The 24,249-nt window shown below is 34.2% G+C and overlaps 1 protein-coding gene across 1 annotated transcript in view; it reads right to left on the minus strand.

Annotated features, from left to right (window-relative positions):
- Positions 1 to 24,249, minus strand: part of PolE1 (DNA polymerase epsilon catalytic subunit 1) — a 415,552-nt gene that overhangs the window by 17,005 nt on the left and 374,298 nt on the right. Inside the window, exons 48-50 of the mRNA XM_090412775.1 lie at positions 22,933 to 23,003; positions 15,463 to 15,598; positions 5,615 to 5,749 (exon numbers count right to left, since the gene is read on the minus strand). Of these exons, the coding sequence (XP_090268901.1) occupies positions 5,615 to 5,749; positions 15,463 to 15,598; positions 22,933 to 23,003 (342 nt within the window). The remainder of the gene's footprint in view (positions 1 to 5,614; positions 5,750 to 15,462; positions 15,599 to 22,932; positions 23,004 to 24,249) is intronic.

Genomic DNA, 24,249 nt, shown 5'->3' on the forward strand with positions numbered 1-24,249 from the left:
CTAAATTCTTTGTTCTTTTATTGGTTGCCTCAAATACTGAAAATCCGGCCTTTAGTGTCTTCGGATTTGATATCATTTCTTCAGGTTCCTCAAGAAATCTATGAATTGATTTTTCCACGTCTTCTTTTAGAGCAATGCCCTGATTAATAGTTTCTCTGTCTCAATATATTCATCATTGGAATCTGTTTCCATACAAGAATTTGGATATATTCTAGACAATATTTTTCCAGATAACTTAATAATATCGAGTTTTGAAGCTAATGGAAATACACTAGATTTATTTGTTGAAATGTTTTGTGGATTTTGCAAATATAGCAAAAGGGTTACCAATCCAACTTGTCTTCTTTCTTGAATTTTTAATAATTTGGAACTAATTTCAGTCTTTAAATTTTTCAGTTCATTTAACAGAAATTCAAATATGCCTTCACTTGTTAATAAATTGGCATCTCGCCACCCTAAGGCCTCAGCTGGTAGACGTACTGGTCCCAACACTTTAAGAAACTCCATGATTTTAGGATACTGAGCTTCATTCCACATATGAGAAGCACCAATATCATTTAAAGCTAAAACAACACATTTTTTTAATGTTATGAATCTTTCAATCATGGCTTCTAAACTATTCCATCTCGTTTGGCAGTCAAGAATCAGACTTAATTCCTTTCCTTTTTCTTTTTTACATAATTCTGAAGGATGCTTCAGAATATAAATAAATAATAATAAATCTAAATCTCCTGTAATAATAATAAATCTCCTGTAAGAGATTTAGAAAATCTCTTACAGGAGATTTTCTAAAAAATTTGCAAATTTTTCTTTTGGGAAATTGATTGTTTGTAATTGTCAAACAACACAGGGAATCCACAGTCATTATCCAGATCAAGAGGATTTAAAAAATTCTTGCCATAGTCATCTTCCGATTCCTCACTTGTAACATATACACCAGTTTCAGCAATTTCTTTATTTTTATATAATACATCAGTAACTGCTAAGTGCATGGCATGTGAATAGCAGTTGATTAATTATGGGTGATAATTGGCCAAATGTTTTCATAACAGCAGCGCCATCATTTGTGACTGCAACTATGTCGGTTGCTAGATCCAAGTTAAAAATTTGTAGCCTCTCGGAAACTAATTCTAATGTTTTCTTAGCATCCCAGAAACTAGCTATTGGAACTAAGCCCAAATTAAAATCGTCTGCAAAATGGTGTACGTTGATATTCAAATATCTGCGATTTCTTTTGCTAGTCCACTCTGAAGTTATAGAAAAATTTTTCCCATTCTTCTTAATACAATCCAATTCATTTATAGTTTCATGTTTGGCATTGTCATAAAATGTATGAATGAGATCCATTACTCGAGAGTTGTTTTGAGAGTGATTTCGAGTCAAAACATTAACGTTTTTAATTAAATAATTAATTAATATTTACATATTAATTCTAGTATCTAAAACCAGTTTTTAATTTTAAAAACTGGTTTTCAAATTTTACAACTTTATACACAAAAAAAAAAACAGTTTTAAAAAACCAACAAAAACCCTAACCACAACCTTATACAAGTCTCTTTTGCCACAGAACAACCTTCACCCACCAGTTCAGTCTTGTATCCTTTGGCATTACAAAGGTGCCAAATGGGAGGACTTCATTGACTTCTATTCCTCCTTCCCATGGTCTGACAACTGCTTCAGTTCTCCTGATCCAAATTCACATGCTCAGACTGAATAACAGCAATCATCCTGACAGGAATGAAAGTTTTCATTCCTTATACCACTCCAAATTCTCAGCCACCAACCATATCTTGGTTCTCAAAAAAAGAGTGCCAATGCTGAAAAAGAAAATAACCTCTGCTTACCACAAACTGCTCGACCAAAACTCCAGCTGCCCACTCTGCAGCTCACAACAGTTGCAAAAAAATCATCACCAAGTCCAAGTCAGACTTTGAAAGGACCAAATGCTGCAAACTCGCCTCCTGCCCAAATGGCAGTTGCTCCTTCTGGTCCTTTGCCAAGGTCATTGGGCACAACGTCAGCCCATCCAAGTTTCCACCACTCTCACATCCCAATGGTACTGTAGTTATCTCACCTAAAGACAAGGTCAACTTACAGGCATCACTGTTCTCTTCCAATTCCTGTATTGATGACCTGGGAAAAGTCCTCTGCACTCCAAGAATGGCTCCCTTCATGTGTCCCATAGTTGTCTGACAAAAAGAAATCTGAAGAATCGTTAATAACCTGAACACAAACAAGGCATCTGATCTTGATGGTATCCCACCTATTATGTTAAAAAATTGTGCTCTAGAATTAACACCACTCCCATATCGCCTCTTTAATCTATCCTATTCAACTGACATCTACCCAACAACATGGAAACAGGTCCACATCCAGTCCATCCCAAAGAAAGGTGATAAAAGTCAACCAAACTACCATCCAATTGCTCTCACTTCTGTTCTCTTAAAAATTATGGAGAAGATCATCAACGACCAACTCTTGAACCATCTAGACACATACCAACTAATCAGTGACCAGGAGTATGGATTTCGCCACTTGCAATCTACAGCTGATCTTGCTTTCACCACCCACCTATGGACTGAAGGCATGGAAAAATTTAGAGAAACTCACGTTTGCCCTCAATATTTCAAAAGCATTCAATCAGATCTGGCACAGGGGGCATACTCATCAAACTGCCATCCTATGGTTTGCCTTCCCCACTCTGCAACTGGATCGCCAACTTTCTCAATGGTCACACATTATGTGTCATAGTGGATGGCTTACTCTCCTCAGATTTCTCCACCAATGCAGGAGTAACCAGGGTTCTTTCACCCACTCTTCCTCTTATATATAAATGCTCTCACAAGCTTCTAATCCTATCCATAGCTTTGCTGACAAGAGTGTACTCCATCCCTCCGTTTCATTCAACAAACCTGTTAGTGCTCAAGTATTTGAATCCTCAAGATTTACCATGACCAGGGACCTGAACTCAGATCTAGTTATATCCCAGTGGGGCAATAACCTTGTAAACTTCAATGATACAAAACTCAGTTTTGTGTGATCTCTTGCAAGAAAGAGCTCACATCCTCCTCCTTACCTTCAGCAATGATACTGATATATCCAATCATGATCAGATTTCTCTTCTTGGACTGACTTGCACCTCCGATCTTTCCTGGTATAACCACATTTCAACTATAGGTTTTGCAGCCACCAAAGAACTTGGTGTACTTTTTTCACAAGATCTTCACAGGGACCTAAACTGAAATCTCCCAGCTATATCCCAGTGGGGCAAGAACCTTATAAATTCAATGCTGCAAACTCAGTTTTGTTTTTCATTTAACATCTTCTTCATAGCTACTAACTCTATACAAAGCTCAAATCCACCCAGCCATGGAATATCACTCCCATATTTGGGATGGTACACCAGAATCCTCACTCTAAGACTGCTCGATTCCATTCAGAAGAGGACAATCTGGCTAATTAATGATCCCTCTCTCACAAACCCACTCCAATTCCTTCTCACAGATGTTCAGTTTCTGCCTTGTACCTCTTCTACAGATACTTTCATGGACAGTGCTCTGCTCAAGTGGCCAATATTATTTCTCCACTCTCCTCCTAAATCATTAAAACCAGAATATTTAGTTTACTGGATGCATTATTCTTTTTAGTTCACTCCTTTCATGATCTCAGTCTATCATAACATGAATTAATGATAAACTAAATAACTATAACCAATACACTGCTTTCATACATACTTGTAAAATGTAAGGTCTATAGAAAATTGTACCTAAATTATCATTTGAAACCATTTCCTATGCTCCAAAACAATGTTACATGTACTATTTCATTGTATCAGAATCAGCAACAATATTTGTTGTAATTACAATCTTCTTTTTAATAACATGACTAAATTATTAGTCCTTGGGCATGTTGTCCAAGGATTAATAATTTTCAAACATTCCTTTAGTAGTATGTGCAGAAGCAGTAATGGATATCAACAATGAAGTGAAATAAAATACAAGTTAATCAGCTTGTTAATGCAGCTGTCAGAAATAGCATGACCCCTACTTACTATATGCTGATATGTGTCATATACACACTTGTACTTATTGTAGTTTCTCAGGCAATAGCAAATATTCCTTCCCTACGATAGAAGCATTTGAGGTTATGTTACAGTAAAAACTAAGCATCTGGTAGCCAAAACTGAAGAAACATGAGCATGCAAATACGTCTTCAAAATCTACAGCATGTCTTCAAAGTGCTAAATCATCAAAGAACCTTTCATGATTTTAATTCTCCAACAGTTAGGGCAAAGAGTTTTATATCCTATGCATATTTATTCACTATACACAGAAAGAACTTTAAATACCATTTTAAAGTACTTTTCATACCATAAGCAGTAATGCTCTGGAAAGTATATTACAAATGCTTTGTAATTATTAACCCTTTCTGACCTGAATTTTTTTTTTCAAAGTGAAAAAAATTTTCTTTCTATTTATTTTTTAGGGGTATTGGTAGGGACTTAGGGGTATTGGTAGATAAGGAGATGAAGTTCAGAGGACACATTGCTAAGGTGTCCAAGATTGCACATAGGATTACTTGGTTGTTGAGGAACACACTGATATCCAGAGATAAAGAGGTTATTATTCCCCTTTATAAAGCATTGATACTTCCACATTTGGATTACTGTGCTCAGGTCTGGTCACCTGGATTCCTTGGAGATGAGGAGGCTGTGGAGAGGGTTCAGAGAAGAGTGACCAAGTTGGTGAGTGATATAAAAAATGCTCCCTACATTGATAGATTGAGAGCTTGTGGATTGCAGAGATTGGTTGATAGGCAAAGAAGAGGGGATATGATAGAAACATTCAAATTACTAAAAGGTTTTTATAGGATTGATGCAGGGGAAATGTTTCAGCTGTGTGATAGTGATGGAAGAACAAGAGGTCATCTCTGGAAATTAAAGAAGAGTGTGGTTAACAAAGGTGTCAGAACAAGGTTTTTTGCCTGGAGGGTGGTGAATGAGTGGAATTCATTGCCTGACTTTGTTGTGAGCTCTTCATCTGTAAATGAATTCAAGAAGAGATATGACAGATATTGTTTTGCTAGTTTGGGTCTCCCGCGATGAGTCTACTGACTCCATGGAGATACCCGTAATAATAATAATAATAATTATTTTGTCTTTAGGTCTAAAAAAGCAAGAGTATCAAATATTTTGATGAAAAATACATTTCAGGATAGGAATTCTGACCAACTGATTCCATATGGAATCATTCGGGTAGCAAATATTCAACTTCTGAGCTTATACTCTATAATCCAATATATGCATATTATTCTACTAAAGTCATAAAATCCGATATTGGTAAGATTTATACGTATATAATACATACCTGTTATTATATTAAAGAAATGGAAGTACGACGTACGATACCAATTGGAATCATTCGCCACGTAATATGGGCAACGAAAGCCAAGCCAAGACAGTTAGTGATTCCAATTGGAATCACTAGGGCAGAAAGGGTTAATAATTTGTAAATATTACTGCTTAGTAATATGCAGTAATAAACTGAAAAAATAAAAAAAAAAATAAATAAATAAAAAAATATATATATATATATACACCCACACCCACACCCACCTCTGGCAGTACAAATGAGAGACATGGGTCTTTCCAGTCTGCTTCATCACTGAATTCACCAACACCGATTAAACGCAGCAGATCACGTCTCAACTTCATAACTTCATCACTAATGTTGTTGTCCAAAGAGAGAACCTAATAAACAGAAACCCAAATATTCTTAAATAAAAAACTTTATTAGTAAATGAAAAGTTGATTATTATATATATTTCACCCTAAATTCAATTAACTACCAGGAAAATGAACATCAGGTAAGAGCCACCAAATTCTACTCTTACATTTTATACTTTAGCATGAACACTAAGTTAAAAATATTTATCCCCCAAAGAATGAGTTTACCCTACCAACAATTTATTTTATGTGATTAAATAAACCTAATTATTAGGCCAAGACAAAGATACTTTTCAAGTTATATTACTTCATAAGTTCACCACTATATGATAAATTTCATATAAGATCTGAGGCAGACACCTTTATCATGCTCCTTGCACATGCGCCTGGAGTCAGTTCATTTTTAGGCTGTTTATTGTGGTGTTATTAAACAAAAAAATGCCAGTCTTCTTTGAGATTTTTGTTTTGTCCCATTGGATGAGAACACAATGGCTGGAAAATATTTAACAGTCAAATGCAATAGATCAGGGAGCCATAGATCTTTTTTTCACCTTTATTCTTCAGGTGAATTACCAGTGGCCTGAATCTGAGCCCCCCCCCCAGTTTTCAGAAAAAGATTGTATACATTTATTACAGAAATATCAAGCAGATGACAGAAAAGCTGTACATACCAATTCCTTGATTTTTCTCACAGTTTTTAAGAAAACTTATCTGCATGTCATTTTTATCTATAAGCTACATGTGTGCATTATAATCTGACACATAAACAGGTTGTACAATTTTTTCTCCCAGTTTTTCTGCCATTGTTATCTGTATTACCATCACATCCTTATGAACTGAACTGAAAATATGCACATCACATATTCCACTATCCTTTTAGTTTTCCATGAAATTAAGGCATATTTTGTTCATTTTGTCCTAACCATCCCACATGCATTTGATTTTCTTTCAGCCAAATATTTGAACAAATTACGACTTGTATACCAATTATCAGCAAATAAATAATTTTCTTTATCTAAACATTCAATTCATTGCCAATAGTGTTATTGCAACATTACTATTTTATAGATATGCCAAAGTCAAGTTTTTATGTGATAATATAAACAATAATGTCTACTCACAACAGACAAACACTGGTATTTCCAAAATGATATCTCATTTCAAAAGAGAAGAACTGCTTAAAACTCAACCTACCCTTGCAAATCACCATACTTGCACCAATACTTGCATCAATTTTTGCCCTCTGTTTCTTCCCATGTTATCTGTAATAATCATAATATCCTTTATGAAGTGAAGGCAAAATATGCGCATCACATTTGTCTTCACTTTGATAGTCAGGTTTCTAAACTGAAAGCACTTCTGCATTTTTTTTTCCCCCCATGTGTTCAATTACACTTTTTCAGCATATAATCTTTCTCCCCTAGGCTGTTTTATTGTTATATACAAAGTCATTGAAATGGATTCAGAGGCACTGACAGTAAAGGGTGGGCTGATCAGCAATCTTTCACTCTTCATTGCCAGTACAGTTATCACTGGCAATATTTACTTTCATCAAAAACAAATTGCTTCACAAAAATACTTTTTTTTTTTCAGATTCATTCGGTCCTTATTTTCTTGTTTTTTGGTCCAAAAACTTCATTGTCATTTTAATTGTTTAAATTATTAAAGCACTATCATCTAAATCACTGATAAATGCATGGTTATTGGAAATGCTGGCATCGGAAACTTCCACAGCACTGATGTCAAACTTTTTAGCATAATAAACACATCATTACATTCAAAATCACTATCTGAACCAGGTTTACTTTCCTCTGAATCCAAATAGTCATAATTTGACCTGAGTTCATTTAAAATACAATCAATTTCCTCAGAAGTAGTGGCTATACACTTTCCGCAGGAGCCATATTTACTCAAACTATTTTTGTAGTCATACAGAAAACTGTTTACTGTGAACCTGGTGGCATAGAAATACATGAAAAAATTGGAAGGCAGTAGCAACTCTCAGCCAAAGCTCAAAAGCCGATGTAACTTTTAGCTGCTATAGTTTTACTATAGCAGCTAATAGCTGATAAACATATTTTGCTACTGTTTTTGGGATAGAAGCATGGTGACACATACAAAACATTACTGCTCAAAGAGTTAATGAAATGTAAACGTTCTTCATAAGAATGGTTAAAACAGTGTTACACACACACACACACACACACACACACTATCATCATTCTCAATTTCCTCATCTGTCAGGTCTAGGGACTGTGGTTGGTTTTTGGGAAACCATATAAAAAATTAGCATTCCTTATTTGAAATAAAAGACAAGCCATAGTCTCCATACTTGCCAGGTGTCTACCAGGTTCCAAGTAGGAAGCTGTCCTATTATGGCCAAATGGGCAGGACAGCCAACATCAGATCAGAATCACCAAACACAAAGACTACATCCAATTCCACTACTACAGGCACTCAGGCTTGCTGACAATGCTTTGAAAACCTATAGTCCACAGAAGCAATTTCAAATACAAAAGAATCTGCCTCAGCCTTAAGGTATGACTTGAACCTCAATAAATATGCTTGTATAAAACTGCCTCATATCTGGGAAGTACTTATCCTGAGTAGATGATATTCGACCAGAAATGCTTAAGTATGAGGTATGAAGGTTCTGCAGTGGCTACACTGAATAATTCAGAGGGCTTGGTCAGAAGATCGAATTCCCAATGATTGGAGTAGAGCTCTCATAGTACCCATTTATAAAAAAAAGGGAATAAAACTGAATGTGAGAATTACAGAGGAATTTCTCTACTAAGTGTTCCAGGTAAGATTTATGCAAGCATACTTGAAAAGAGGTTAAGAAAAGAGAAAGATTGTGGAAGTGAAGTTCAGGCCAAATAGAGGGTGTCAAGATCAGATTTTCACTTTAGGAAAATTGCTGAAAAATTGTGGGAATATGATAAGGATCTGTATTTAAGTGTTGTATATCTGGAAAAGGCATACAAGATGCCCAGATAAAAGCTTTTCAAAGCATTTCAAATGTATGGGATGAATGAAACATTAAGCAGAGCAATATATTAGGAAATACAGGAAGATGGTTTGATGTAAAATCAGGGGTAATACAAGGAATGATGCACATTATCTCCACTCTTATTCATCATCTATATGGATTCCATTATGAAAGACAGTGGCATTAGGTCTAATATTAGAATTGGAGATGCCAAACATAGCTCTTTGTTACTTAGCATCATGCAGATGATGTTGTACTCCTAAAGACATCTGGTGCAAGTCTCCACAATTCTCTAACTAAATTGAATAGCAGCTGTAACAAATTTGGCATGGCAATAAAAAGACCAAAACTATGAAAATAGGCAGGAGCATAGAAAACTTCAGCTGCATTCTGAATGGAGATCCTATAAACAAGTAAAATATTTCTTTCATCTATTTAGGCACAGTTTTTAGTGAATGTGAGAATTAGAGAAGATGGCAGGTTAAATCTGGAAATAAACAACAGAATAAGCCAGCTGAATAAATTTATATTGAATAAGAAAAAAATTAGTGAAAACACCAAACTAACCGTATACAAGACCGTGTTTAAACCAGTTTTAAGTTATGGATCTGAGAATTGGCTTAGAAATAAAGCACTTGATCAAAGACTAGAGACCACCACAGATATGAGGGTTCTGAGAAAAATTAGGGGAATGAACTGATGGTATCAATGGCAGAATCATATTAGAAAGCAACTTGACATTATCAGCATTCAAGAATGTGTCAGCAGAGCTAATCTAAGGTGGTATGGCCACTTAAATAGAATGGGTGAAGAAAGGTAAGCAAAACAGATGTTTGATGGCAAGATGGAAGGAAAGAGACCCAGAGGAAGACCAAGGTCTAGGTCAAAAGTCCCTTAGAAGCACAAAATGTTAGATATGACAATATTGGAGTGCTCACAAATAATATACTGATTTGGAGGAAAATTGTTGATAGGAGATTAGTAATAATGTAAATGTAATCATGCAGTGCTGTCAACACATCACCCATATACGGTACTAACATACTATAGGTTGACCAGCCAACCTCCTGTATATGGGCCCAACATAAAAAAAAAATAATAATAATAATAAAATAATAGTAACCGATTCGGTTAGGTGGACTGAAACACTCATGAGAATGTTCAGCTGATTTGTGGGAATACATTTTTTTTTTTATGTTCAAATTATAAATAAATAACAAACAAAGCCTACTCTATAAAGGTAGTATCATAAGCAGTTAGTGACGATATTCACTTAGAACTCATTCAGTTTTAACTGGTGTGCTGAAAGTGACAAACTGCTGTTAAAATCTATGCATTAAAGCAGCTATTCAGTGCATTATTTAAAATGTTGTACAAAATTTCAAATGGCCAAAAAGAAAATATTTAAAATTACCACATCACTTTAAACAACTGCATTTGTTTTTAAGAAGGATCTAATCCCCACATAACAAAAAAAATAAATAAATAAATAAACAAAATACAACCAGTGGCGTAGCTGGGGGGGGGGGGGGGGAACTGCCCCAGTGGAACTTTTTTTGGGGTTTCACGTGAGACACAATTTTATTTGTCGATGATTCTTTTATTTATGTTAAATTAGTAAATTTATTACTTAATTAATAATTAGTTTTTAACAACTATACTTACAACTAAAATAAACAAAATATAAATATAACAAAACCATTACATTTCCCTATCATACTATAATTCGAATTCTTAAAAATAAAATAATAAAATGCATGATAAAGCGATTGCTTATACTGTCATGGCTGCGTCTCAGCAGCAGGCACCGCACAGTCAGTACACATTTGCAAAAACATATTGTTTTTTTTCTTCTTGTTGAAATGAAGTTAGTAATGATGTAAACTCCTTTCATGTAGTAGCACTTCTAATTTTGCATATAACTAAGGCCATCGACAGGGTTTTAGGGTCCAGGTAATAATAATATTTCTGCGGTTCCCTATTATATTAGGGTTTTTTTCTTAACCCTTTTGATGCATGTATAAAAATTAACAAGCATGATTCCGTATTTACCCTAAAAACTGCTAAAATGCCTGATTCATCATTAGTTTTTTTTTAATCTGTTACACATTTATATCATTTGGGTTGTTACTGACACTGTTGAAAACATATTTATTGTATTCTTTATCTATGGTTAGTCTAGAGCAGGGGTGACAACCCTTGGCATATGTGCCCAATGTGGCACGCCAACAACTTTTTTCCTGGCATGGAATCCAGGACTCACCTTAAAAAATAATTAAATAAATAAATACATTTCAAACATCTTCGCTGACTTGTATATTTTAAATTAATATAATACAATTTTATTAAGTACAGCGATACCCAATAAAAATGCAATAAAGAAGCAAACCCTACCAACTATTTTAGTAATAATAAGTAATAAGAAAATAAGAAACAAAGATTCTATTTCCAAGCCATCTATCTCTGTGATATACTGATGTACAAGTTTCACCCAGTTCAGTTGTTACATCATTTGTCAGGCAGCCAGACGTGGCGTGACTTCTTTACCATCATTTGATATATCTTTTCGTGTTTCATAAAGAATGTATCCGTTTTCTAAAGTGTGTGTATATGTGAATTTGGATTTTATTAAATCGTAAGTCATTAAAATATGGATTGGAAGTATTTATTGTCAATTAATGTTTAACTTATTAAGATATAAAAGCAAATTTCCTTTACATTGCCATAAACATGCTGTATTTACTTGAATATAATTCACACTTTTTTCTCCAAAATTAAAGCTAAAAATCGTGGTGCAAGATATATGTGGGGTTTTTTTGGAAACTAAAGTTTTCAGATTTTTTTGTAAAATTCCCGCATATATCTCACACCATGATTGCTATTGCTATTTCCTGCCTAGAGAGCAGTTTCCTTGTGTATATCCTACCCAAATAGTGCCATCTTTTTTCCCATTATTTCAAGCAAAAATTACCAGTAATTTACAAGACTTGAGATACTTAATGAACAATCCTTCATGAATGACTAATGAACAGACAGCTATAGTACTAGGCAAGTAAAGATAGAGCAGCTATGAAAACGTGCATATGATTGGTGTGGTATTAAAAAAGATCACGCAAGTCAAACATAAAAGCAAGCCAACAATTTTTGAATTGAAATGCTAATTCTCTTCAACCAAATTCAATATCTGAAACTGCCATAAAAATATTCACGATATATTTCTTAGTTTTAACATAGTTACGAATTTTAACACTTTCCATTTATATTTATTGCTGCCTTGCATTTGAGCTGGGGGGAAATCTAGTTTTTAGTTAGATATCGTGTTTGCCGGTGCAACATATGGTTTTGCTCGAGTCTAAATAGCACAGTTTCTGTGGGAAGGGGGACATGTGATTCATTAGTTAGTGCCATTTTTATTCAGTTGTCTCTAATTGCACTATTTGTTGAGAAATATATTACACAAACTGAAAATGCCTCTGTACCTTATTCAGTGATACAATAAAATGGCCTGTTTTTACTCGTGTCTGCAGTCACTATTGGCTACTGGGGAGGGAGTGTGGTTTACCATGGTAAACCACAGTTGGTTAGTGAGTTAGAAGTAAGTTACTATTGCCCTGAAACGTATTTAAACCTTAATAAACTATAACACTTTTTATGAATGTTAGTTAAGTGAGTTTTAATTTTTCATCCTGTATTTAAACCCTTTTTTTTCCTGTGCGAGGTATACGCAAAACTTTTCAATTTCTTTTTTTTTATAAAGTAAAATCAGGGGTGCGAGTTATATTCAAGTAAATACGGTAAGTTATTTTTAAAGCTATGTGAAATGTATTATCAATATTCAGGATTATGAAGTGTTATCTGCACGTGATTAGATTGCATGTACCCTTCTCTTTCATTTGCATGTGTGTAGGTCGACTTATAATTGTACTAATTTTTGGTTTGCTTAAACTTGGTTGGCATATGCAGAGAGTGATTATGATGAGATTTTCCAAGTCCAAATTATAATTTTTGTCAGTGTCTATATGTCTCTGTCCACATTTTTACACCCCATAATCTGATTTTCATTCAAGTTAAAAGTTGTATAAAGAAAGCAATTATTTAATTGCTTTCTTATATATATATATATATATATTTATTTATTTGCTTCCTGCTCTTTACAGATTGAGCAGAATTTCACAACCACCAGCAAAGAAACACCGACATTCAAATGAAGAGGAAGGATTTTAGAGAATTTAAAGAATACTGGACTGAAAAATTTGGCATGATTAAGAAAGATAAAAAAGCATTATGCATTTTATGTTCCAAATCAGTTGTTTGTAAGACTTCTTCTGTAAAGAGACACTTTGAAACTGTTCATAAGAAATTAAGTAATAAAAGTGAACAAGAACAAAGAGAATTAATTTCTCATGAACTGAGCAAGACAAAAAACAGTCTGATACATTGATGAAATTTATTTCCAGGTAGGCCTAATTCCAACTTAGTTGCTGCTAGTTTGGAGGTTTCAAAAGTTATTGCCCAACATGGAAAACCACTCAGTGATGGGGAGTATATTAAAGAAGCATGGCTAAATGTGTTCCTTTCCTTTTTGACAATCTTTCAGAAAAAGTAAAAATTATTCAGTGCATTAAAGAATTGTCTGTGAGTAGAAAAACAATTAAGGATAGAATACTTAAGTTGGAAAGGAATACAGGAGAACAATTAACAAAAGATTTGGCTTCATGTAAGTTCTTTTTCTATTTGTATTTGTTGATGAGAGCACAGACATTATATAATCAGCTAAGCTGGTGATCTTTGCTCGATTTTGTAGGGATGATGAAGTATGCGAAGAGAGGGTTAACCTTGTAACACTACCTGAGCATATCAGTGGGGTTGAAATATGTAAAGCAGTTATGAACGAATTATCTATTTGATACTCTGATGTTTCAAAAGTGGTATTTGTCACAACAGATGATGTGCCCAGCATGATTGGTAAGGAAGCAGGATTTGTAAATCTGTTTGCAAAATATGTTGGTCATCCACTGATAGGTTTTGATTGCATCCTACATGAGGAGAATTTATGTGCAAACACTGGCCTAAAGGAACTTCCAGAAGTGATGTAAACAGTAACCAAGGTTGTTAATTACATTTCTGCACGTGCGCTGAATAAAAGACAATTTCAGGATCTATTGAATGAGGTGGATTCGGTGTACAAAGGACTAATAATGTACAACAATGTTCGTTGGCTTAGTCGAGGTCTTGTTCAGAAATGATTTGTTGAATACCTGGATGAGATAAATCTCTTTTTGACTAATCAACAAATGTGTTATGAAGAAATGTATGACATCGTGTGGGTTTGTAAACTGATGTTTTTTGCAGATTAATCTGATTTTTACGAACATTTAAATGACTTGAACCTCAAACTACAGGACACGGAAACATCTTCAAATAAACTTGCAGATATTTTCGTGGATGATTTTGAAATACAGTTGATTGATTTTCAAAGTAGCTCAATTTGGAGGCAGAAATTTTTTGACCTCAGAGTTGACTTGGAAAATATTGAAAAGGAGCGATTAGACGATTAGAAACAGTAGTAACAGAGAGAAGTGCGGAAAAAGAGGTACTGAGAACTCTTGGAATGCCATTCCCAAAAACTTTTGTACGTTTAAAAACCCTTGCAACAGCATTATTATCCATTTTTGTATCTACATATTCTTGTGAATCATTGTTTTCAGTGATGAACTTTTTAAGTCTCGTAATAGGAGTAGCCTTACAGATGAAACTAGTAGCCCATGTATATCTCTAGGTTACAAAATATAAACCTGATATAAATTATCTGTCATTAATAATTTATATTAATGACAGATAATATAATTATTATCTGTCATTAATATAAATTTAATATAAATAAAATGTCTACTATTTTTCCTAGTTTTGATTTGATGTTTTCTGTTAAAAATGGTAAAGATTAATTTCTGTGTAATATATTATGTAGGTAAAATAACAATTTATTTTGCCTGTAATTTTTATGTATTACTCGTAAGGGATTAAGAAGTAATAAAATTATATCTTTAATTTTACTGTTTTACTGATTTTAGTGCTTTAGTCTCATAATCGTTTTAGTCAAGTAAAACGATTATGAGATTGTGCACTGTAATATATTGGAAAAACTTGAAAAAACTTATGTGCGATTGATCTTTATAAAAAACAAAAATTCAGAATAATTGTTTACTCTTGATGTTAAAATTTGTGTCTTTAAATTGTGCGGCTTTATATGGCAGCTAGAATTACACTTAAATGTAAATAAAAAATATTCATGCTATCAACAGGGTAGAAGGACTTTTAAGTAAAAATTAGTGATGGAATTCAATCTTGAATTGATTTTTGATTATTTGAAAAGGTCTTCCCAATACTTAAAAGACACCAAATAATAATATGTTCCCCAAAATTTCGGTTGGCATGTAAGAAAATTTTGCATCAAAGATTTGGCGATTTTGGCATGCACACTTAAAAAAGTTGCCCATCCCTGGTCTAGAGTTTAGATTTAAACAAATCTATCATACTGTTGCACGTTTGGGAGTTTACGGTGATTAGGGAGCTACGACAAAAACGCCTGCCAGTCTGACCTGTGGTGACGGTGACTAAGCCTCAGATTGTCAGAAATGCTAAACGTCTTTTTGACTTTTTTGTAGTATTTTTGGTGTGTATTGAGAAGGGCAGCAAAAGCTCTAGCTACACCACTGAATACAACAAAAGAAATGAACAAATGTACCTTGCAGACAGTTTTTACAAATTCTAAAGCAGGATTCTTGAAATTTATGTAGGAACTGGGTAGTACTGGAAAGACATTGGCTCCTCCAGGACCAGACATAGCAGAAGGGATCTTCTTCTGAATTTTTCCAGTTATTCTGAAGGAACAAAAAAATAAAATAAAATAAATAAATAAATAATAATAAAAAAATGTTTGCTTAAATTTGCAGGTGGGTGGATTCTTGATTATTTTTAAAAATGAAAAATATGTGTGATGATGTTTCCAGACTAAAAAATCCTACATTTTTTTGTAAATCATTTTTCAGTTTATATATACATAAATTATAAAATACTTAGCACTTCGATAACATAGCTGCCAATGCTACTAGGATGTCAGGAGTGGTGGTGGTCCAGAATTGAGAAAAGAGATAAGAACGTACATACAGAAATGGACTTACAGACAAGCTATACTTTGAAAGAAGCAGTATTTTTTTTTTCTTTTACTAAAGGGATCATCTAAGCAATTTGCTCATATTTTATAATGATGTTATGATTGAGTTAGATAAAGGATGATATTGTTGGACTTTGTTAAAGCAAAGTCTAATAATACCATAAACTGAAGAACATGGATTGGAATATAAACTATTGCCTTGGATATTTGTGTGGCTGATAGATAGGTATCTGAAAGCAGATATGAATCTACCAGATTTAAGGTAACCAGCAGTGTTCTCCAGGCAGGGATCAGTCCTTGAACCACTGTTGTTCAATATATATACATTAATGATATTGGGAAGGACATAACAGATCTTCAATTGTTTGCTGATGACACAAAGATAAGCAGCACAATCAGAGCACTTACAAAATGATTTGAATAGGTTGGAAGGGGCAAATGATAACGGCTGTCAATTCAATGTCAATAAGTGTAAAGTTATGTACCACTGGTGTTGCCCTCCTTCTCTAAGACTTAGCATCTCTATATGTTACTCTCTGATACCCGCATTCAGCCACTTTCCTATACATGCCATAAGCATATTTGTAGACTCATTGCTGTAAGTTTGTGTAACAACCTCCAGCATGGAGTAAAAAGACTCATTGTGAGAGGTACACACTATCAAACATAAAGCTAATCAAGCCTTGCCTTAAGCTAATTTAATGTGTCTGCATTGAATGAGTAGTATATCCATTCAATGGGTATACCACAAAAAGCACTGTAATATACCCATTCCCCTTATCCAACTCTGCAGTAACTCTATTATACAATGTGAGCAAAATGATAAAGCAAGGCATACCTTTAACAATGATGTTATAGACGATCAAGATGGCATCAACCTAGCTTTGAATATAGATTCTAATTAGCCTCTCTGCTTTTATTTAGCTTAATTTAGAACTTAAGTTAAAACTGGTTTGAACACTGTCTTGTATACAGCTAATTTAGTGTTCCGACTAATTTCTTTCTTATTCCATATGAATTTATTCAATTGACTTCCCACCATACCAGCTTTGCTGATTCTGTATAGAAATAGACAACAGAATCAGCAAAGCTGGTATGGTGGGAAGTCAATTGAATAAATTCATATGGAATAAGAAAGAAATTAGTCCGAACACTAAATTAGCTGTATACAAGACAGTGTTCAAACCAGTTTTAACTTATGGATCTGAGAGCTGGGTCAGAAGTAAAACACTTGACCAAAGACTAGAGACCGCAGATATGAGAGTCCTGAGAAAGATTAGAGGCGTGAACAGATGGCATCAATGGCAATATCATATTAAAAATGAGGATATTAGGAAAGAACTTGACATTGTCAGCATCCAGGAATGCGTTAGCAGAGCTAATCTCAGGGAGAGGAAAGATTAGCAAAACAAGTGTTCTCTGCCAGGTTGGCAGGAAAACGACCCAGAGGAAGACCAAGATATAGGTGGATTGATACGGTACAAAGTGCCTTAGACGATAGAAATATAAGATCTGATAATGTTGGAGTCTTGACAAGTAACAGAGTGATTTGGAGGAAAATTGTAGATAGGAATTTAGTAATGATGTAATTTTTTCATGTAGTACTGTCATATCCTGTACACCCCTTGAGGGTACATGGCAGGAATTTGATGATGATGATTAGCCTCTCTAAATGATTACTCCAGAATGGTACCTTAACATATTGGAATGATTAAGAGTCCATACTGCCTTAGTTCTATCCTTGTATTATGGAATTATCTTGCCTCTCCACGCATTAGAAATTGTACTCATGTTTGGAATCAAGCTGAATAACCAAGTCAGCAGCACTGCTAATTCTCTGATACACGCCTTCAGCATACTTAATAATATCCCATCCAATCTCACTAGTGTGTTTGAATCAACCTCTTACAATAACTTTAATATCTCCAATTCATCCATCTCTTTTCATCTAGTTTCATCTCAGAACCCAGAGAGTTAATGGGGTCTATGTGGGATACTTTAATAAAGTTATTGCTTAGCAACTCAGCTATTTGCAAAGCATTTGACACTTTCATGGTGTCATATTCACTGATGTTATTCTTCCATGGTCATTTTATCTATTATGCCATACAGAAAATAAAAAAAAAAAAAAAATCTCTAATTTCCTTTTGCTTATAAGGATAACGTCTTTTCATAGCCTAAGTCTGCCTTCCACACTATACATTCTCCTAGCCTAGTTTTTATAGTGTTCTTGAACCTGGTCATCACCTTTTTCCCTCATATTGGTCCACAACATTTTCTTTTTATGCAGCTCTTGCATCAATGTCTTATTCATTCATTCAACTTCTATGTTTGCAGTCAGCTTTAGCTTCCTTCAGACATCTTTTGACCAATTCCATAGCATTACTAATTTCTCTGCCATAGTTTTTTTTCCCTTTTTCGCAAGCTGTCTTCTACGAGGGTGGTCTGAAAAGTTCTCGGCCTAAAGAGGAAAAACGAATTTATAATTTCAAAATTATTTTTATTTTTCAACATAATCTCCCTTAAGACTAATAAATTTATTCCAATGATGTTCCAGCACCATTATCCCATCCATGTAGTAGTTCTCAATAAGATCAGCAAAATATCCTTCTACTGCAATCACCTCTTGATTCAAAGAAAAAAGCTCACCAGTGAAGAAGAGTTTTAGTTTTGGGAACAGATAGAAGTCAGAGGAAGCCAAATCACTTACGAGGTGTATCACATGATTATCATATACCTCGTAAGTGTATCATAATCATCTGTCTTATAGTTTCACATATAGCCATTTTTTATTCAAAGCTCTACCATAGAATAGGGTGGATGTTCCAACAATTCATAGTGCAGATTCCTTAATTTTCCCATTGCCAAAACACCTCTGTGGGCAGATGCATTGTCCTGATGAAAGATGATTTTTTTCTTCTGCAAACTGGGTCTTTTCTCATGAAGTTTTTCATCTAGTCTGGTTAAAAAATTGGAATAATATTCCACGATTATTGTTTTACCCTTTTCAACATAATTAATAAACAAAATGCCTTTAGCATCCCAAAACACTGATGCCATGACTTTCCTGTTGATGGAACTGACTTTTCTTCTTTGGCACTGAGCAACCAGCTTCTGTCCACTGTTTTGAATGCTGTTTGGATTCTGGTGTGTAAACACTTCTCATCCATAGTAATAAATCAATGCACAAAATCAGTTTTATTCTTGTTAAAATGCTCCAAGCACTGTTCAGAGATTTTCATGTGAGTGCGTTTTTGATCTGCTGTGAGCAAGCGTTCCCATCTTGGGCAAAGCTTTTTCATTTGCAATTCTTCATGCAAAATATATCCTACATATTCTTTTGAAATGCCTACAGTCTCAGCAATTTCACACATTTTGACTCGCTAGTCATCCAGTCCATATCGTGAAATTGATCAATGATTTCTGGTGTTGTTACACTTTTTTGTACATCCTTCACGTGAATCATCTTAATAGCTGATACAGCCACATTTTAACTCGGCAGCCCATTTCTTAATTGTCGAAAATGAAGGAGAAGTGTGACCATTAACTTTTATGAACTTTGAATGAATTTCTTTTGGTGTTAAACCTTCTTTTACAAAGAATTTTATAACCGCACGATACTCAAATTTTATCCATTTCAAAGGATACTGACACTTTTGCTTCAGACAGCCGTATAAGACAAACTACTTGATAGAATAACTTGCGATTTTACATGAATGCTTATGAAAGATGTATCAACTTGGAAAAAAAAAACATCTTGCCAATAGTGTTGCCATCTACGGTCGAGAACTTTTCAGACTACCCTCGTAAGTGTATCATAATCATCTGTCTTATGGTTTCACATATAGCTTTTTTTATTCAAAGCTTTACCATGATTTCAATTACTGAAGCACGTAAACAAAAGAAATTAGTAAACCCTTTATTAATACAAATATTTCAATCTGAATCTAACAGATCGTTTTCAGTGCATTGACAAATCAAACAAGGTAGAAGAATAACAATCAATTTTAAAATGATATGAGTTCTGATTTAAAAAACAATTACTGCTTATGACAGATAAGAATTAGACTCTCTCCCAGTAGAGGCAATCATTAATATTCAAATGTGGGTGGTGTGGTAACACTTTAGCATATTCTCCTTGAACAAGCATTCAAATTTGAAGTGGCACTGATGAAGTATATAAGTTCTCAACCAGAAGATTCTGTGGTGAGCATTGATTCCATGCTGTTCTAGACTTCTCAGGTGATATACAACTGATGTTCTAGTAATCATTTTGCAAAAGAATGTCCCACCTATCCAAATTAAAAGTGATGGAAATCGCAGGGAACTTGGATTGTTTATAAACAAGGAGGAAAGTTTGTTGGAAAGAAAAAAAATGTAAGTACTAGTTTGTATTTATCTTTGAGATTGGTTTGGAAAGGAATTGGTACTCTGTGTACTGGTTCTGATTTTTTAGGAGCAGACTTGTAAGAGCATTCTCATAATTTCAAAATATTTAAAAAATGTACTTTATCTTCCATAGGGAGAAGCTGCTCTATTGCAAAATATACTGGATGTTCAATTCTAGTTTGAGATCATGAGGATCAGCCAGTGCTCAATTTAACAAGATTTTGATTATACTTATTTTTTGAGATGGATGATGCACCAAATATTGTTATGTACAGTGGTCAGTGAAGGTAAGTTTGTGATAAACAGAGGCACTAGAATTAGAGTTGGAGAAAAGGATCTAAGAAAACAAATTTTCCACCTTTTTCTACTTCTATGGTGAAGTTGAGATGGAAATGTAAGCTGTTGATTTTAGTTAAAAACAAGAGTAGAGCATCTTCATGGTGGGACCAGATTGCAAAAAACATTATCCACACCCAAAACAATGCTTGAGTTTTATGGAAGATATGATGCCCCATAATTTGCTACTTTCCAAGAAGATTCTGTAGAGGAAAAAACCTTATTTATATACAGATTTTCAGATGCCACTACTAGATCCAATATTTTTTAACCACAAGTCCTTTCCATCATGCACTGCTTAAGGTACCTATCCCTCAGTAATTCTAGTCTTCCCCTTGTCTTGTAAGCTTTGTCCTCTATCCGGTCTATATTCCCACAGTCTTACTTGTGTCCATAAAGTTTATCTATTTATGCAGTTCAGAGTCTTCTTCAGATGACCCTGGCCCATAGCAAATTTAACCGAGTTCTGTCCTGCTAACCTCTACCTCATACCAAACAGTTTCAATCCACTGCCTGTATGACTTATACTACCTTTACCACCATTCATGATCTCTATTCTGGTCAGAGTTAATCATTCTGCAATCATTAAAATATTCACCATTCATCCAGTCCTGCCTGTTCTCCCTGAATACACTGTCAATGGTAATATGGTATTAAAAAACTACAGATCCACCAACCCCTGTTCTTCCCTCACAGATAAAAACTGTATCTGTCACTCCATCCTATTTAATAGCTACAATTCTAACAGAGTTAGCAAAATACTTCCAATCCACGATATCCTCTCAACATGTGGATGACAGTAATGGTGATACTTTTCTCTATGTCTAGAACAATTCAGGAAAAAATAGCCATAACTTAAACAGTACTGCTTTCACTTCAAGTCCCACCAGGCTACTCTTATTCATCACTCCTGTAAACCCCCCCCCACACTCACTTCCAGGTATACATAAACCTGTAACTTATCATCTTAAGGACTACCAATGTCCATCTGCAACAACATAAAAAATACCTCCACTGCCACAATTATGGTCAGTCAAGTCTAGCAAGATGTAGAATCAAATGGTAGAAAACCAACGCAGTTAGTACAAACATGTTATTTTTTTAAAAATCAGTAGTGGATCTTACAAGCTAATCTAACCTAACATAATATGATTGTATGAAACTGCCAACTAAGATGCGGGCAGTTTCATACCTCCTGTGCAACAATGTAGGCTATCTGCTGTACTAGAGAGCATCCTTTCTAGGACTTTACACTTTCAAGTCTAAACATTTCCACATTGCTTTTATGTTGCATGCATGCATATTAGATACTTCTCATTGTTTATCACAACACAACAGATTTTTTAATTCAATGTTTTGCCAACACTGAGGCATTTTTCAGGGATTATGATAACAAAGGTAAACAAATTTGAATAAGAATTATTCAAAGGCAAGTATTCAATTGTTTTGATTGTATGTTCTAAGTGCAATCAAAGGTGGCCAGTTTTTTGGTTGATTTAATTGAAGGATCACAAGTCTCCTAGAATACTTGGCAGTTTTTCTCATCCAAATTTATTTAAATTAGGAATGTTCTGTAGAGCATCAATGATTTGGTGAATAACCTTTCTTCTCTCCATTTAGCTGAGCTCCACCAGATTATCCATAACAAGAGTTTATGCTGACAATGTATCCTATACACTCCAGATATTGATAAAGGATGGCCTTCATCCTTAAGAGAGTGGATAAGGAAAGGTAGTTTAAGTTTTATAAGAAATAAATAAGTGGTATTTCTTGAATTTTTTTATTTTTATTTTTTTCTGAAATTCCCCTAATGAAAAGAAATACTACTGTTTAATATTATATTTAATATCAAATCACTACATTTATAGTAAAGTTGATTTTGTATCAGAAAACAGTGAAAACCTAAAGAACTGATTTTAAACATCTGTCAGAATGTTAGAGAATGCACGAGCACCATTTATGGGTGGATGATATAATATGGCTGTCATTGCTTCCTAAGTAATAATGCCAACATCGCTGATACTTACATTGAACAAATATCATAAAAATGAAATTTTTAAACTGATAAAAACATACAATACCTATTTTTCAAATTTTAGATGCAACTACAAAATTTTCAGGCACTATGGCAACTTGTGATTTGAACTCTACAATATAATAAGCCTAGTACAACAATAACTTCTAGATACAAATTTGAACTGAAGAATAGTTTGATGTAAAATCAAGTGTAAGATAAGGGCTATCTTACACTCTTATTCATCATCTGTATGATTCATATTGGTATAATACTGATAATTATATAAAAAAACTACTTACAAAAATAATTTTTCAGTCAGTTCCTGTTTAATGAATTCTTTTGAATAGTCCATAGATGACAGCTCACTTTTCTAGGGAGGAAAAAATTGCAACATATATTTTAAACTATTAAAAAACAACTTTTTCCTGTTGTTTATGCTAATAAAGTTTGCACAGCCAAAGATGTATTAATTAATCTTCTACCTGTTGTTATTTCAACTAAATATTTAAAAGGAAGTTAAAAAGATGAATAAATAAATGCACAGTTAATCCTAAAGAAAATCCACTATATCAAGTCATATCCCTAATTGGTACTTATAGGTTTTCTATAGTGAGAATTTATTCTAAATCATTCCACAGAAACTCTGCACATCAGTTAGATGTAACACACCATTCAGAGACTGGCATGTTCACTTTTTGAATGCATGCATATTACTCCAACAACACTGTGCAGAATATCTCTGAAGTACTAGGGATTCAATACTCTCCTCAATAACATAAATTTCTGTCATACTCACAAACTATATATAGACTTGGAGATTCCCACCCCCAACAATGTACATGCAGGTAGTTGTCTGTAACATTCTACTTGGTAATACAGTTCATAACTCCAGCTCTGTCTTGAATGAGGTGGCATGTGGTAGTGGTGGTGAGGAAACAAACATCCGTTTTGCCTTACTCTAAAGTAAAACTGAAACTTCAATGATTCAGGGGCTCTAAGTGTGAAGAAACTAGATTTGATCCCTGAGAAATATGAGCAGTGATATCTCATTTGCCAATGATAAGAATTCATCCTGGAGGCTTGCTTCTGATCTTGGGCTGCTTGCTCTCCATATATATCTTTCAGACTAAATGCATGATGAGGGCTGTATTATGCAAAAGAGGGAAGCAACAAAATTTGCTCAATTATTTGTCTGTCTATCTGCCTGTCTCTGCTTAACAGCTGAAATATTGAAGTATTTAATATTCTCTGTTCTAATATTGATTTCTTAGTGATACTTATGCCCAGGGCCGCCGAGAGGGAGTGACGTCTGAGACTTTTGTCACGGGCCCGACATGTCATATAACTGTCTTTATAATGCATGGTTTTAATTCTCGTAATAATACAACAATGATAAAGGATAATTGCATATCAAGAATGATACTGTGTTTTGTTTTAGACAGACGCTACACTCTTTAGCCATCTGTCTAAATAAAATCTTTAGCTGAAATAAAATATTGCAATCTAGTACCATATCAATTGATATTGCAACAGCAAATGTTGAGTCTCTTCTGAAAGAACTTGAACATTTTAGAAATAATTGGCAAGATGTTCTCTCTGAAGCTACACTTGTTGCA

This window comes from Typopeltis vanoorti, chromosome 23 (genome assembly GCF_054136105.1).
Source record: "Typopeltis vanoorti isolate ZY-2024b chromosome 23, IOZ_Tvanoo_1.0, whole genome shotgun sequence".
Classification (NCBI taxonomy): Eukaryota; Metazoa; Arthropoda; class Arachnida; order Uropygi; family Thelyphonidae; genus Typopeltis; species Typopeltis vanoorti.